The sequence below is a fragment of the Ornithorhynchus anatinus genome, chromosome 19, assembly GCF_004115215.2.
Source record: "Ornithorhynchus anatinus isolate Pmale09 chromosome 19, mOrnAna1.pri.v4, whole genome shotgun sequence".
NCBI classification, from domain to species: domain Eukaryota; kingdom Metazoa; phylum Chordata; class Mammalia; order Monotremata; family Ornithorhynchidae; genus Ornithorhynchus; species Ornithorhynchus anatinus.
In genome coordinates, this window is record NC_041746.1 from 4,889,840 (window position 1) to 4,907,744 (window position 17,905).

Sequence of the window (17,905 nt, forward strand, 5' to 3'; positions counted from 1 at the left end):
GTGACTTGCCCACAGTCACACAGCGGACAAGTGGTGGAGCCGGATTTCGAACCCATGACCTCTGAGTCCCAAGCCCCGGCACTTCTCTGCTTCTCTGTATAATTCAACTGCTTTCCCTACTGATCTTTGGTGAAGAATGGAATTCTTATAATAACCTCTTGGTTTAGGTCCTTCATTTACTGCCTTTAAATCTAATATTCCTGAATCCTGAGGATTTCCTGAGCTCAGCAATAAATACTGAGGAAGCTGACTTGGTACTCTTGCTACTTCCTCCTAACGATTCAATTCAACTGTTTTCAGCCATTAGATTGTCGGAGGAGACAATTTAGTCTATGCCCTAATGGCAAAACTGCCCTCAGCACTGACTGGCTGCTCCCCTTTAAATGATGCTGTGTGCCCTTGGGAGTCCACTGGGAAACCACCACACACAGTTCTCAAGGTTGGCACAAGTAAGTTCTTACCCTCTTCCCCTACACAAACCCAAGATGGAATTCCCAAGTCTGTTCTCCTTATCCAGGGAGAAGAGGAAGGATGAACATTTGCAAAGGGATACGTGATAATACTGGCACTTTACTGTGATCTGATTATCCTGTATGTATCCCAGTGCCTAGCACATAGTAAGACGTTAAATACCATTATTATTTTTTTGAATAAAAACATCCATTTTGGTCTAAAGAACTGAATCTTCACATTGAAAACTTTCTTAGGATGAATGATATTGCAATTATATTCGGGCACACAGCATGCTATGAATTTTACAACAAATAATAGGTCGATATGTTTTCCTAAAATTTGATTTCTAAAAGTCATTTATGTTGGCTTTTTTTTTTTTTACTATTCATAGGATATGATTCTTTCCCCTTCAAAATGTGTCTGAATGAAACAGATTGTTTGCATTTTCCAGGTATTTTCAGGATGAAAGCTTTACCTACCTCTTTCTGAAAACCAGTGCAAGTCAGGTGAACCACTCCTGAATTTAACAAGCAAGTGGCATCTAAAAAAAAAAAAATGGGGGTGGTAAATGAACAACCATGTATAATTTTTTATCATTAAGTGTTAATCAAGTGTTTAGGGTACATTTGGAAGAAGTCTAGGATGTGATACCTATCCCTGAGGAGTTTATGATCATCAGTGAGTACACAAGATTTATTTTGTAACTAGAATTACAAAATATATTCTCATAAAATGTGTCCACACCAAACGTCAATTAGAAATACTGCCATTTAAAAGTAGTTGGCAAAACTTATCACTCAATTATGTCCAAACCTAAGATGCTTGCTAATTGACTGCTTACCAAAGTTGTAAGAACTGGGATTAAAAAACTGCTCAGGAGGTGGGTAGGAAGGAGGAACTCCACGACTCAAACTTCGTTCATGTACCAAGATATCCAAGATGTGATGTGGAGATGTTCTACTCACTACAGCATCCAATGACCACAGGGCAAAATATGAGCAATTATGGAGAAACTCTCCTGGTCTTAAGGGAAAAAGAAGTTACTTATTTTCAAATAAGACAAAAATAAATCACAATGAAAGAATTCAAAATCAGTGTAAATGTTCTTACCTTAATGAATCTGGCATTTGTGCATGATACCAACGATTTATATCAAACAGACCCAAGTATGTCAGTGGTTTTCCCTGCCCATATGTATTCACCTGCCAGCTAAAAACTGAAACACTTGTGTCTGGAGATAAGACTGGGGAAAAAACAAACAAAAACACTCTTGAAATACAGTTTTAATGGGATAAAATGAAGAATTTAGATTATTTCTGGATTTCAATACCTATGCCTTCACTGGTCTTAGTCAAGACTTGGTGATGTGACAAAGTCAATTCTAAATAAGAGACGAGAGCTGCATGAAAAATTAAAGCACAAAATACTAGCCACGAGTTTTAAGTTTTTCTTCCCCAAATCTTCAAAGGATTATATACATGGCTGCCCTTTATATATAAAAATGACACTATTGAAGGGGAGCTGTGTGCATGTAAAGTGCAGCTGAAAAGACAAAACATGACCGGCTGTTTCCACATCATGTTGCCACACAAGCACAAAGGATCAATCCTAGTGCCCATTTGCAGACCTATGATTCTTTGGAAAACAGCACAGGGCCCAGTGGATCTAGACACAGCTCTGGGCTGACCTGAGTTCACATTTTGGAGACTCAACTTTGGCCAGGTTAGGCTCCAATATTTCAGGTCTGAACTGACTAGACTACCAAAGGAATGACAATGATAATAATAACAATTATAATAGGTATTGTTTAGCTCTCATTATGTGCCAGGAACTGAATTAAAGCTCTACAGTAGAGACAAAATAACCAGGTTCTACATGGGGCTCACAGTCTACGTAGGAGGGAGTACAAGTTTGATTCCCCAATTGGCAGGTGAGGGAACTGAGGCACAGAGAAGTTAAATGACTTGCTCAAGGTCACATAGCCAAAAAAAGGCACAACAAGAATCAGAACCCAAGTCCTCTGACCCCGGGCCCATGCTCTTCCCATGAGGCTATGCTACTTCTCTACCAGTCAATGGCTTAATCCATAAACTGATAAAATAGTCCAAAAGAATGAGATCAGAAAAGTCACTTTTTCATGTATTTCTCATCTTTCCACTAACTAATAATTGGGTTTGCTTGTAAGCATTTTTGGCATGGAAGCTTAGTAATATAGGTACCTCTCTAGTAAAAATGATATATTGATAATTATATACATTCCAAAAATTTTGCCAGTAATTGCTAGTTTCAAAATAAAACCCATTTTATCAAATTTCTAAAGTAATAAAATTTGAACCCAACTTAGGATGTCACCAACTTAAAATTTATTCTACCAAACCAATATTCAAATTTACCAAGCAAACAAATTTGGTAACCATAAAATAAGAGTGGATATAAAATATCTTAAGAACCAGAATGAGGACCATTCAATCAATCGTCTTAATTAAACACTTACTGTGTGCAGAGCACTGTACTAAGCACTTGGGAGCAGCGTGGCCTAAAGGAAAGGGTATGGGTCTGGGAGTCAGGGAACTTGAGTTCTAATCTAGGTTCTGCCAGTTGTCTGTTGTGTAATCCTGGGCAAGTCACGTAACATCTCTGTGCCTCAGTTTCCTCTGAGGGATATAATAAAGCAGGGATATAATACCTGTTCTCCCTTCTATTTACGCTACGAGCACCATGTGGGACAGGGACTGTGTCCGACCTGACTAGCTTGTATCTATTACAGTGCTTAGAACAGTGCTTGACACATAGGAAGTGCTTTAATATAATAATAACAATAATAGTAATGATAACCAGAAGGCCTGAATTAAAAAGATTGACTTCAACCTCATATCAAGTTAAAGATGCACAAAATATAAAACTGACATTTTGACTCACCTTCATTCATACCATCCTCCCGGTCACCGTGGCTTCGAAATTTCTCTATACTCTGACATCCCAATAATTTGGTATTGCTAGATTGGCCCCTTAAAGGAAACACACCACCTGTGAGGTCAAGACTGTACCTTTCTTCACAGTACTCTAGCCCCTGAAACATACAAAAAGAAAATAAGCATTGCAGTATGCTACAAAATGTCAAGCTATTCTATACTTAAAACCATGTTTCCTTTAGATCATAATAAACTTTTTACAAGTGCGCATATTAAAAGATTTATACACCAAAGTATGAATTTTATTAAAAAGCTCCAACTTTGAAGCAAGAATTATTTTTGTATTTGTTAAGCGCTTCCTATGTTCCTATGTGACTTTACTAAGCGCTGAGGTGGATACAAGCAAATCAAAGTGAACACAGTCCCTGTCCCACAAGGGGTTCAGAATCTCAATCTCCATTTGACAGATGAGGTAGCTGAGGCCCAAAGAAGTTTGGTAATTTGTCCAAGGTCACACAGCAGACATGTGGTGGACCAGGATTAGAACCCAGGTCTTTCTGACTCCCAAACCCATGCTCTATCCACTAAGCCACGCTGCTTCTCCTAAGCATTCTCCAATGGCAGACAAATCTCAATTAAAAAAACAAATGAATCATACAAAACATTGCACATTTCTTACTTAACTCTGCATGGAAAAGCACTATACAAATGAATCAATTGAATTTACTGAGAGCTTACCCAGTGCAGAGCACTTTATTAAGCACTTGGGAGAGTACAATATATATTCTCTACCCACAACAAGCTTACCGTCTAGTCAAAATTCTGTTAATTTCAGAGCATGGCAAAGTGATTCTGATAAATCTTTCAAAACTGTGTTAAAAGCAAAACAGATTTTGCTTAGACTATTTCCCAAAGAAGGACAGGTAACCATGAAACCTTATTTCTTTGGACATAGCTCAACCTCTGTGGCTCACTTTGAAGCCTGTTCTAAATTGGCATTTTTGTTACCAATTTGTAGACTTAACCTAGATACTCACTCTGGCCCACAGTACATATGTAAATATTCTTATACTCTGCTTCCCCTTTCTGTAATTTATTTTATTTTCTGTCTACTCCTGGAAACTAATCTTCTTGTGGGCAGGATGTATACTATTATTGTATAAATACTACTAATAATAATGGCATTTGTTAAGTGTTTACTATGAGCCAGGCGCTGTGGTAGATACAAAATACTCCGTTTGGACACAGCCCATGTCATACATGGGGAGCACAGTCTTAATCCCCACTTTATAAATGAGGCTCAGAGAAGTTAAGTGACTTGCCCAGGGTCACACAGCAGATAAATGGCAGAGCTGGGATTAAAACTCAGGTCCTTCTGACTCTCAGACCCATGTTCTACCCACTAGACCACGCTGCCTCTCATATGTCTTATTGCAGTGTTCTGCACACAGTAAGCACTCAGTAAATACCACTGACTGATTTTTGTGCATGATCTCTTAAGAACCAATTAAACTAATGTTGGTGATGTTGCTTGGCAACACCCAATGTCCTGAGAACCTCCTGGTATACGAAAATCATGGGGAATTGCCCTTTTTCTGTTTTCACTGGAAATGATGGTTAAAAGTTCTTTGCCCTTAAAAAAAACAAACCACACATGAACACAGTAACATTTTAACTGGAACAATAATTGATTTTATACAGGATGTCTTTACCTCATACAAGATTTGTCCTGATGCCAAACACTTTCTATCGCCAAAGGCCAGTTGGAGCAGATGTAAACTCACAACATCTCCTTCACTAGAACCGATAAAAATACAAGAGAATAATAAAATGCAACTTTCATACCCTCTTCCTTTCTCAATATACGCATTTAAAAGCAAACCTTTTCACTTCCACAAATCATTCCTTGGCATAATTCAAATTGCCAGTGGTTAAATTTGACCTATGTCACATCATGTTTTTCACTTACCAACTGACACTTAAATCAGAACAAATGTCACAACCTGGGCTTTAATTTAGTTCTAATAAATTCAGCTTGGTGTTCAGAACAGGTAGCTCCAACTATCCACTTTATGATACAATCAAATAAATAATTTCTCTAATGACTACTTAGGCTATTCATTTTTTTAAATACAAAACACAGCAGATGGGCAATAACAATACCATTTTGTTAAGAGAGTTTACAATTTTTTAGAACCTTTTGTGATCAAACACAAAGCATTAATTATGTGAAAAAGGAAGCAATCCACGATCACGATGGCAGTGGTAGAAATGGTCAGCAGAAATATTTAATTTGCATGAAGTGATCGAGTTGCTCAGTTCTAACTTATAAGTTAAAATTAAACTCATCCCTGAGTGGAAAGGACTGTTCTATTCTTCCATCGCGTTCTAGCGGCACCACCCGCTAGATGGGTACATTCTGGAAGAAATGGCTTTATTCCAAAATCTTGAAATATAGAGCTCAATCCTGGTGAAGTGGACTACACTGCATCTACTAACGTGACCCAACAACGGCTACAAAGGCTAAATGCAGTTAACAAGTCACTTGCTGGGACTCCTGAAGCCATCTCCTTTGATCAGTCATTCCGACCACTTAATTTACCTGTTCAGTCCTAAAAATGGAATCAGGATTATGCCCATGACCATCCCACTTCCTCAACATCAGAGGATCAAAAGTGTGGTGGTCATTCTCTCTCCTCTATTTTTATGACTGCCTGATGTGCTGAGAGGATACTCCACCATCCCCAGGGAGACGGTGTTTTCTTTTAGAAAATCATATATTCTTACCTTTCCTGTGTGGACTGAACAGCCCACAAGTAACAGCAATTGCGAGGATCATTTTCAGGCTCTTGAAAAGTAACCGCATATATGGGAATTCTACCTCCTTCTAGTTGGGAATGATATCTATTACAACAGATGAAAGAATTCTAGTTAACTTCATGTACGTTGTAATCAAACTGTAAGATGTGAGAAACCCTTTAAAAAGACTAAAACAAAGGAAATAATGAAGTAAATCAATGAATTGTATTCACTGAGTGCTAACTATGTGCAGAGCACTACTCTAAGTGCTTGCTTGGGAGAGTACAATACCAAAGAATTAGCAGACACATTCTCTGTCTATTACAAGCTTACAGTCACCACAACAATTTCTATTTGGTAACCTAAATCAAGTTCGTGCATTTAAATTCCTTGGAACCTATATTCTAGGTTTCTAAGAGATACCTGGCTATAAATGCCAAATGCAATTTTAGTAGATCCATCATTTTCAAAATGACAAATAAGTATTAAAGAGTACCTAATACACTTTTATATGTCTGGTGTGTGTTCAATACACTTTGATGATTAAAATAATGAAGGAGGCAATGGACTAATTTAACACTAAACCAAGATCTGAGAAATCTGGATTCTTCTGGAGAACTCAGATTAAGGTAAGCGTGTTTTATATTTTTATGTTCTCTGTTCTCAGTTGATATGCAAGTTCACTGGATAGCCACACGAAGCAGGCCTGATGGAGAAAAAAAAAAAAACACCACAATCTGCCCCCTCTAAAACTACACTCAGCTGAACTGCAGACAGATTTAGAGAGAGTCAGAGACACGATCTTATATAAAAGACGACCAGAAAGGTAAGGCTAATCTTAGTACACTTTCCTACCACAGGAGAACATTCTTTCCCTCCTAACACACATTTTTATATGCAGGAAGACATACTCCCCCCATTCCCAGGATTGTAATAAAATTGCATTTCTTTACAAATGTTTTAACATTTGGATTGTTTCCTAATTTGCAACTGATTTACCCACTTTAACTTCAAATCAGTGAGAAGAATCAGTAGCTTTTAACACTTAAGGATTTAAGATGTATTCCCAAAAATTAATAAAGAAGTTGGCTTCTAAGTACTTTTTTTTAACTTAAGGCATCACAAATTTCAACACATTAAAGAATAGAAATACAACTTATTTTAAAATATAACTACAGACAATGGGGGGTAGGGGAGGAAGAGAACTAAATGTACTTACTCCCTTTTCAAGGTTTTCATATTCCATAATGATAGATAGCCATCAGAAAAACCTGCAGCAAGTTGATTTGTTCTGCTTATATAACTAAGAGTTGAAATTGGTGTCCCTGATGGGCTTAATAACTGGAAACACAGATGTCTTCCTTCTTGAGTCACATTTTCTCTTATCTGTGGCACTTCAGCTGGAATTCCAGTAATAACTTCTAGATCTGGGCACAATAATGAGCATAAAAGTGATGAATAAGCTTAAAAAGAACAGATGGAAACACAAGATTATACAATTATTATCCAGATCTGTCATTATTATCTAATGCAGCCTTTTCTGATAGCAATAAATAAGATTTATCTTTGAAAGCTTAAATGTTTTTGCATAACAATGAACAAACTCTAGACAAAAGAGAAACCCATATCTACTGACTAGAATCTCTTATTTGCCTCAAAGATTTCTTTCACAAATTTTTGGAAGAAATTACATGCTGAACATACAGATAAAATGGAATACCACAATTTCAATTGGGAAAGAGGCGAACTTCTATGGCTACTCAAGTGACCATCTTATCTGCTCCATGATCCACCTTTGGAAAAGCCCCATTTAGGAACACCTATGATGGAACAATCTTGGAACAAACTGGTTTCAAGAAGCAGAGCTAACTAGCTAGCCCCTTACCTTGCCCATGAATTTTGCCCTCACAATGGCAATTCCATGAGGATGGTGAACTAGCAATGGGGACTTTCAATGCCCTGTTTCGGGACTGGAATTAAGGGGTGTGAGAAGCAGCGTGGCCTACGGGACACAACAAAGGCCTGAGAGTCAGAAAGGCCTGGGTTCTAATCCCAACTCAGCCACTTATCTGCTGTGAGATCTTGGGAAAGTAATCTCACTTCTCTGGGACTCAGTTACCTCATCTGTAAAATGGAGATTAAGACTGTGAGCCCCATTTGGGGTAGGGACTAGCTTATTTACTCCAGTGCTTAGAATAGTACCTGGCACATAGTAAGTGCTTAACAAATACCCTTTAAAAAAAGGGGAGGAAGGCAGCAGGAGGACTAGGTAAACCCATGGCATTTCAGTAAGTATAGTTCGACGTTGAAAGATGTATAAGTTTTGCAGACACGTTGTTCCAAAGTCTTGTAGGGTTCATTTTAACAGGTTTGGTGTGATTTTGATTACTGTATTTGTTAAGTGTTAATATGCATCAAGCACTATTCTAAGTACTGAGACTGATACAAGCTACTTGGGACAGACACAGTCCCTGTCCCACATGGGGCTCACTTCCCGGAAATTTTAAATGATCAAGGGAAAGATGCATTAATCCTGCTGCTGTTAGCCCTGCTCAACCAACAAACAAAATGAAAATGGGGTTTTAACAATGAATATTTCAATTTATGCGAAGATGCTCAAATGCTGTGTTTCCTTTTAGAATTAAACTAAAAGATTACCTGATGCCTCTATTTCATTTTGACTACACGACAAGTCATCCAAACACAAGTCAATGAGAAGAACTTGCCCAACATCAGTAACCACAGCAGCCACTCCAAAAAGCCATCGAAGACTTTGATGCAAATGCTGAGTACTTGCGCTGGCTCCTCCATGATTAATTATGGGTTCAATGGCGGTTACCTAGAATATCGAATGTGTGAATTGTTTGCACAAAATTCCTTATTTTTTAATACATATTTTAAAATAAATTAATCCTAATGACAAACTTAAAATCTGAATTTTTGCAGAGCCCTCTCAAAGCTTATACATTTACATTAATTATGTAATAAGGAACAATCAACAGAATTTTGTTGCTTCCAATACAGAACTGACTCATTATTCCCTAACATAAAATCACAGGGCTGGCAGGCACCTCGAAGAGCCGACTAGATCACCCTCTCCTCTCCAAGCAGGATTGAGATCGGCTCATTCGAGAAAGGCAACGGTGGTACTTTAACTTAAATTACAGTATTAAAAAGTCCCCAGAAGACAAATTCCAGGTACAGGGAAATCACATAACTAAAAAAAGAAACAAGCTCGTAAGACAATATTAAAAAAAATAAATAAGCAAGGGGGTAGAGTCGCGTTTGTGCTCACGTTGGCAACCCCAGCAAGGAGATCCAGGGAACTAAAAGAGAAAGAGAGGCAGGACAGATTCATTCTGAGGCATCTGAACCAGCCCCCTGTTTAGGTCTTCTGAGTAGCTGGGGGAGATGGGGAGTTGCTGTAGTGTATTCTTGTCCCAAGGGACTTAGAGCTCTAGCAGACAAGGTTGGCTGCACATGTGACATCGTGGTTCAAGGACAGCTCCACTGAATTATGTCCCCTTCAAGGCCCAGTCGGGGGGAGGTCCAAACCAGTGCTGCCCAATCCAAGGTGGCTGGGGCTGGGCAAGACCAAAATTCTTTCAGCCTGCACAGGACTTAACGATCTATTTTCTACCCCAAAGGAGGAATTTATTAAATATTATCGTGGCCTGAAAGAATTAATCTAGTTTCCAACTAGGAAGGGAAAAGCTTAGTCGTTGGAATCATCTGGCTCAAGAATAAATTTAAGTCAGATCCACATCAAGCAAGTAGCAAATGTCACACTGACAAGCACTTAGAGACTTAATTGCTCCCCAGAACATCCCTTCCCCAACGCTAGAAGGAGGGGAGTAGGGGGGGATAGAAGTGAGGATTAAGGTAGGGAAATGTGGATACGAGTTAAATATTTTTAAAACCACTCAATTTTGGAGGTCCAGAGGAAAAATTCCTGAGCCCAACCAGCATAGAAAAATTTGGGTCTGGCTTTTTTCTTCATTTATCTGAGCGTCAGGGCCAATAATTAAAAAGAACATAGCCCCTTTAAAGATGAAGGCTAGTTACAACCAGGAGAACAGGAAGTTCCCCATTCTGGTGTGTGTCTGGCTCAAGAAGACGACATAGCTACACTGGACCCACAGGCTCCTGCTGAGTCCTCAATCACTATTCAAATGGTCAGCAAAATCTCAAGTGGGAGAAATAGACGTGTGCCAAAGTAACCTGCTGCTTTTTGTGGATGCAGGGCTACTGAGACTTTCAGGGCTGCAAGACCTGCTGCCGGCGGCAGGAAAAAGTGATTCGATTAAGGGTGGAACCTAATTTCTGGTGACTTCCCCATCCCTGCTGTTTGGTGGTTAGTTTCACGACTGCAAGGCTACAGGGAGAAGCAGGCAGAAGAAAGAGTTGGTGACCTGGTTGTGGGAGAAGAGGTGGAACCTGATGTGAGCACCCCCTCCCTCCAAAGTGATTTGGCAGTAACAAACATAAACCTAGTCCATCATGGCAGCATTCAAACGGCCCAGTGGGTGCAGATGAAATAGTAATTCTTGATATTACCCTTCTGGTAATTGGGAGCACAGCTAGCTTGAAGGGGAAAGCTGAAAACCTTATATGGGCTTTAGTGAACATACTTTAAAGTGCTACTGGAAAGTGAATGGGGAATTTAACACTCAGGTAATGATGGGTCTGATCCCTGTTTGTTTTCCCTCTGGGCCTCCCATGTTCTCCAAGCTAGAAGGGAGAAGCCACAATCTTCTTTGTTAAAATAACTTACAGGCTGATTTACCAAGAGGGGACAGGTGACATTCAGCCATTGTTTCATTTTAGAAAGAAAATTATCAGAACCCTGAACATTCACAGTTCTTTATAGTGAAGCAGATTTAAACTTTTGACATTATCAACTTTTTAAGGCTGAATGGAATAAAAAATAATATATAATGCAATATAATTAGGGGAAAGACGTTGCCTTAGGGATGTGCGGTAGAGAAAAAGTTTTTCAATTCTCCTTGCTCAAGTGATACATACCCTTCCGGGAAGAACGACCGCTTTAACTACTCTTGATATTCCAAGGTCATAGAGACAGAGTACACTCCCTTCTGCTTCTTCCAATCCAATTAACAGTCCAGTTCTTTTCTGCCAAGAGAATTCTTTCACTGCAAGGACAGTGGGGGGCTGTTCATTTACTCCACTGAATCGATAGGCAGACAACCGTTCTCCTGTGACAGAGTTGACTACTTCAAGCTGGGGACCACATGTCAAGCAAGCCAATCCATTTCTCCCTAGAAGGTGGGGGAAAAAATGGATTTAGGTAAAGAGGTGTTCCCTGGTTTTGTACACGCAAAGCAACATCACTTCTAAATACCCCAGACTAAGCTAACACCTATTCAGAGGCTGTTAAGCCCCTTCCCTCTTTTCTATCCTCTTTTATCCCCCCAGCCCCATCTGCCCACTGGCCCATACCTCTCTGCCCCAAAGGAAAGGTGGCAGACAGCTGCTTATGTGCCCCAGGAAAGAACACGTACAGTGAACACAGACAGACACCCTGACAAATATCTTCATTATTATTGTATTTATTAGGTCTGTCCAAAATTCAAATAATAAGTTTACCCCACTCACAAACAACAGCAGTAAAGCTATGGGGAAACGGACTTATTTTCCAAGAACCAGTAGATAAGTCTGTGGATACAAGTCATGCATGAGTGCTAAACAGAATATAGGTACTGAACAGAACTCAATCATTTGTATTTATTAAGCGTTTACTTGTGTAGAACTATGTACTAAGCACTTCAAAGAGTAAAATACCAGAATAGGTAGGCACTTTCCCTGACCACAGTGAGTTTAGTTTAAAGGATACTATTTATCATTCATTTAAATGATTTATCCTTTTGTGGACCAATGCCATTATTTACACTGTTCCATAAATAATCCTCTCCTTAATTTCGCCCAGAAAGAGGGCCACTACGAGACAATAACAACTACGGTATCTATTCCACGTTTAAGTGCTGGGGGAAATACAAGAAAATCAGGTCAAAGTCCCTCTCCCACTTGGGGCTCACAGTCAAAGTAGGAGGGAGAATGGGAATTGAATTCTTATTTTACAGATGAAGAAACTAATACACAGAAGTTACTTGCCAATGGCTACACTGCAGGCAAGTGGCAGAGCCAGGATCCCATGTTCTTTCCACTAGGATACTACTTCCCAACCATGAGAGACTATAAGAGTCAGTTTCCTCAATATGCATAGAAAATGAAATATAATTCTCTGGCAGTGTTGACTCAAGATGTTTTTAAGCCCTTAAGACCACTTAAGTAAGCACTTAATCAATGTTATTTATGGAGTGTGTACTGAGTGCAGAGCACTATACTAAGAGGTTGGGAGAGTACAATATAACAGACACATTCCCTGCCCATCATGTTTACAGTCTAGAGGACTTCAAGGCTCACCCACTCTACTGCCTGCACAGGCATCAGGAATTCCTAACTACCAAAAATCCAGCATCAATCCCATTTAAGGGATGGGCAGAGAACATAGAGACGTGTTGGAGAAAAAAGGGAGAAGGGATGGGAAGCATCGACCTGGAGTAACTGCATAGGAGCAGCACGCTCCGTGGTAAAGAGTCCAACAGATAGTGCTTCTCCCAGATCTACCAGATGGGTGCCTCTCTAGCCCTCCTACCATCAGTGCCAACTCTGTGGGGGAACGACCAGCACAGAGCCGTTGGAACTGGACTCTCAATCTCTCACGGGTCTCGTCAGAAATCAGGGGTCTCCAGTCAGGGCAGGTACAGTGGCTACCTAGCCTGTTAGCTCTTTGAAGCCTGTTCTTTCCTAATCCTAGTGGGAAGCAGTGGAGCCTATAAAAGATAAAGCACAAGCCCGGGAGCCAGAGGACCTGGGTTCTAAACCTGCCTCAGGCACTTGTCTGTTGTGTAACCAAGGGCAAGTCACTTAACTTTTCTGCCTTAGTTTCTTCAACTGTAAAATGGGGATTCAATTCTCATTCTCCCTCCTACTTTGACTGTGAGCTCTACGTGGGAGACCGACTTTGACCTGATTTTCTTGTATTTCCCCCAGCACTTAGTACAGTGTTTTGTACACATAAGCATGTAACAAATACCACAGTTATTGTCATCTCCTAGTAGTCCTACCTGTTCTCCCTCCTTCCTAGGTTGGGAGCCCCCCGTGGGACAGCGCCTGTATTCAGCCTGATTAACATGTACCTACTCCAGTGCTTAGAAAAATACTTGAAACAAAGTAAACTCTTAATACAAAAAAACAAAAACAAAAAACACCTTACCCCCCACTAAGATTCCTGCTCCTTTTCCACCTCACACTCATCGGGAGAAGTTGGTACTTGAGCCTCCTACTACCAAGCTACCCTGGCCAGCCCCTCGCCTCTTCCAACTCTGACAGAGATCTCCATCAATTCCCACACCACAATTCTCAGAACCTGACAGGAACTTTAACCCTGATCCCAATATCACTTTGAAGAATATTCATTTACCTGCAGTAAACTTTCCCCGAAGTACAGATTCTAAGATTATCTCATCTTCCCCAAGTGCTTGTATAGTTACTTCTGGGAACTGCAGCAGACTGCTAGTTACTTGTGCTGTTAGGTCTCGCATATTTCACTGTAAAAATAAAGAGAGATCAAAATCAAGAATTCAAAAGAGTGAAAATAAGTTTGCTCTACATGTATTGAGGTTTTTATAAACACACACATACTCAAAAATGACATGAATTTCCCCCAAGCCCCAGATTTAAATTGAATTTTCAATGAAAATTTTTTGAAAGAGAAAAAAATGGCAGTTTTCAAACTATCAATTTTGCAGACAATTTTAATAATCAAGTCATAGAGAGTGCAACTCTCCCTTCAGATTCATCTTCGCATATTCATGCAGCATAATTCTGATACTTAAGGTACTAAATCTACTGAGATACTATGAAAACATTTGAAGACGCTCAAAACTCCCATACAGAGTCCTGGAAGGACTAAAGCTCAATCAGGTTCTTCCAAAACATTTTTAAAAAGTGATCATTTATGTATGCCAAGCAACCCCTACATTGAATATAATGAGAGTAATAGTTTTTGTAATTAATTGATTATTGTTTGTAAGTGCTTACTATGTGTCAAGCACTGTTCTAATTGCAGGAGTTATATACAAATTAATCAGCTAAAAACACAAGGGGCTCCCAGTCTAAGTAGAAGCGAGAACAGGTATTGAATCCCCATTTCACAGTTGAGGAAACTGAAGTGCAGAGAAACTATGACTTGCCCAAGGTCACTCAGCCAGCAAGTGGCAGTGCCAAGATTAAATTCTAGGTCCTCTGACCGCCAGGCCCATGCTCTTTCCACTAGACCACACTGCTAATGGACCTTTGGCTGGAATTAATTAGAGATCACTACAGGTGGGGACCAAAATATTTTACTGTAGTTTTAACAGCCCGTCAAATACTTTCTGAAAGCTAACAAAATACCAAAATTGCTTGGCTCCCCCACTACCTCTTAAATTGTTTGATAGAGATAATAATGAGCAGTGAAATAGCCTAAGAGGCAAACAAAAGACAAAAAATAAGGAAGGAAAAAGTAATCCACAAACTGAATAATCAGGTCCTCAGCAATAAAGATTTAATTTGTACATTAAATACAATTAGTATGCAAATTCCCTGTGGGCGGGTGTGTGGAAAAGAATGATACGTGACTATTCTTTTCTTCCCCTTTGCCAGGCAAATCTCTTTTCAATTCTGCCGCAAACCCAAATCTTTCTGAAATCTCTGCCCTAAAAACCTCTCCAATCCTGACTGCCCGAACCTTTATTCTTGTGTCCTCTTTGAGCTCCTGTGGCAGGTAATGTGACTGTTGTACTATACTCTCCCAATTGCTTAGTACAGTGCTCTGCACACAGTAAGTGCTTAATATGCATTCAACCGATTACGGTTAATCCACCTTGTTTATTGATCATGCCCTCCACTCTTTTGCTCAGGGTGCCCAAGTCAAAGAATTTCCAAAATTGCCACAAAGGGAAGAATCTTCTTGGATTGGGTGTGCCGCTCAACATCTGGTGCCATCTGGTGGGATGAAACCCCACCAATTTTCCCTAAGAGGGATGTGTTCTATTATTCCTGCTTTTCTGCTTTTACTTGAGGTGAAGACTGGGTCAGATAATCAGTGAATCCTCAAATTAAATGGAATATCACTGTTACAACTACACAGGTAGCCCTCTTCCGACCTCCAAAGCTGAGTAGATCTAGTGGTTTCTGTTTGCTGACTTGGGAGGATGAGGTGGAGAGGGTCTACCAGCCTACGCTTCAGATCTCCTCACAGGCAGCAGCACCCATTTGTTTCCCTAAATCACGAGTTTTTTGTGGACAAACATGGTCTTTAATTTTTCTGGGAATATTCTCCAAGTACCTGGAAAAGTGGAAAATGTTCTGCACAATGTAGGTGTGTGTATTCACATAAAGAGTTATCATTTGTTTCAGAAACAATACTGACAGTGCAATCATAACCATTCAGGTGGGTGAGGCTGAGATGCACGACTGATGGAACATCCTATGTTATGTACATGAAAAGGAAGTTCCTAGTTACACTAATGCATTTCTGTCCTCAAGGATCTTTTTTTCAAAACTGCCTCTGGCACCTTTATCTTCTTGAAGCCTCTACTTTAGGGGAACCTCTCCCATTTTCCTACCACCTCTTTGTATTGTATTCTCCCAAGCACTTGTTAGGACAGTTCTCTGCACATGGTAAGCACTTAAATACCATCGACTGATTGCTGACCACCGCGATAAGCTCAAACGGTCTACTGCTATTTCACATTAAGACACTGTTTCATTTCCAAAGTGCTTATGCTTAGGGAAGTGTAGTGTGGCCTAATTGAAAAATCACAGGTCTAGGAGTCTCAGGACCTGTGTTCTAATACTGACTCAGCCACTTGCCTGCTGTGTGACTTTGGGCACGTCACTTCACTTCTCTGAGCCTTCGTTTCCCCATTTGTAAAATGGGGATGAAATACCTCTTATCCCTCAGACTGAGCCCCCATGTGAGACAGGGACTGTGTTTAATCTGCTTATATTCTATCTACTCCAGTGCTGAGTACAGTGCTTTCTCCCTAAAATGAAGTTTGAGGAAAGCAACTCAGATTTTCAAAGGATTTGCAGTAAAGTAAGAAATGCACCAACACCCTTGCAGCTACTCATGATTGTAACAAAAACGAGGTTAAAGAAAAATCCACAACAGGACAAGCTGATGAAGCTAAAAAATATGCAAAAATCATGGAGGGATGCCAAAGCTGAAGAGTTCCGGGGGTGTGCTCCCTTCAGGACTTTTATTCATTATTTTAAAAGCTATTTGGCCATCACATCATACAGCATCCCTAAAGACCATAAATGACGGAGGTTCCAACTATAAAGAGGAAGCACTAGATAGTCACCCCTCCTTCAGCCCTGCAGCACTATATACATATCTTTATATCTCTGCCATTTTCCCCATCTGCAATTTATTTTAATGCCTATCTTCGCCGCTACACTGTAAGGTCCCTGTGAACAGGGATCGTTGATTGATTGGCAAGAATTCTGTGATAATTTTTCCAATATGTTCTCTGCCAGGGAGGCACATACCAAGGCACTGCGAAGGCTTCACCACAGCTATAACCTTTGAGAAGTTACTACCGTAGTAAAAACCTTGAAAAATGTTAAAGCACCTGAATCTGATGGTGTTCCAGCAGAAAGCTACAAGCAACGTAAAGCAACAACCTTCATGTGCCTCACTCTCAACACATGGAACAATGCCACTGATGTCATCATAATCACGATCTTCAAAAAGGTGAGCTGAACTCAGAAACACCAGGCAAACCGCTTCTGAATGGAAGCAAAATTCTAGCCAGAATCTTTTTTTAAAATGGTATTTATTGTATTGTACTCTTCCAAGTGCTTAGTACAGTGCTGTGCACATAGTAAGCCCTCAAAAAATATCACTAATTGATTGACTGTTAACATGTCAAGCATGGTCTAAGCACTGGCATAGGATACAAATCATTCAGGTTGGATGCAGTCCCTGTCCCACATGGGACTCTCAGTCTAAACAGGAGTGAAAAAAGGTAATGAATCCCCAGTTAACAGTTTCCTACTATCTTTCTAAAACAGGCTTTCTCAGAGTATAATCAATTATCTGAATCACCATGTAGCTTCAGTCCAGAACGCAGTTCAGTAGACATGATATCTGAGGAGAGACGGCTAACGTAAATGTGTAAGGAGCAATCCCCAAGCCCTCCATAACGGTTTTCTAGACCTAATAATAATAATAATGTTGGTATTTAAGCGCTTACTATGTGCCGAGCACTGTTCTAAGCGCTGGGGTAGACACAGGGGAATCAGGTTGTCCCACGTGGGGCTCACAGTCTTCATCCCCATTTTACAGATGAGGTAACTGAGGCCCAGAGAAGTGAAGTGACTTGCCCACAGTCACACAGCTGACAAGTGGCAGAGCTGGGATTCGAACTCATGACCTCTGACTCCAAAGCCCATGCTCTTTCCACTGAGCCACGCTGCTTCTCTGACATAGACCTCATAGGAGTCTCTGACACGACTGACAGAACTGAATCCTGGAAACAGCTAAACAAATCTACCCGCTTTGGAAGGCTCACCATGACTCTTTGGCTCTCCCTCAATAGTGTTGCCAGTCAAGGTGAGAATTAAGGATGTCCTGCTAGGCCCTTTCCCCCATCACCATCAGCAAAAAG

The 17,905-nt window shown here is 40.2% G+C and overlaps 1 protein-coding gene across 4 annotated transcripts in view; it reads right to left on the minus strand.

The window, feature by feature from the left end:
* Window positions 1-17,905, minus strand: part of AHCTF1 (AT-hook containing transcription factor 1) — a 55,286-nt gene that overhangs the window by 30,757 nt on the left and 6,624 nt on the right. For 3 of the 4 annotated variants that reach the window (XM_029047246.2, XM_029047245.2, XM_029047247.2), the window contains exons 2-11: window positions 13,669-13,795; window positions 11,190-11,443; window positions 8,823-9,003; window positions 7,384-7,591; window positions 6,153-6,269; window positions 5,078-5,162; window positions 3,373-3,523; window positions 1,564-1,696; window positions 1,295-1,476; window positions 933-994 (exon numbers count right to left, since the gene is read on the minus strand). In XM_029047246.2, coding sequence (XP_028903079.1) covers window positions 933-994; window positions 1,295-1,476; window positions 1,564-1,696; window positions 3,373-3,523; window positions 5,078-5,162; window positions 6,153-6,269; window positions 7,384-7,591; window positions 8,823-9,003; window positions 11,190-11,443; window positions 13,669-13,789 — 1,494 coding nt within the window. In that variant the 5' untranslated portion in view covers window positions 13,790-13,795. Of the gene's footprint in view, window positions 1-932; window positions 995-1,294; window positions 1,477-1,563; window positions 1,697-1,783; window positions 2,365-3,372; window positions 3,524-5,077; window positions 5,163-6,152; window positions 6,270-7,383; window positions 7,592-8,822; window positions 9,004-11,189; window positions 11,444-13,668; window positions 13,796-17,905 lie in introns of those variants that run through there. The other variant, XM_029047248.2, reaches the window with a different exon arrangement.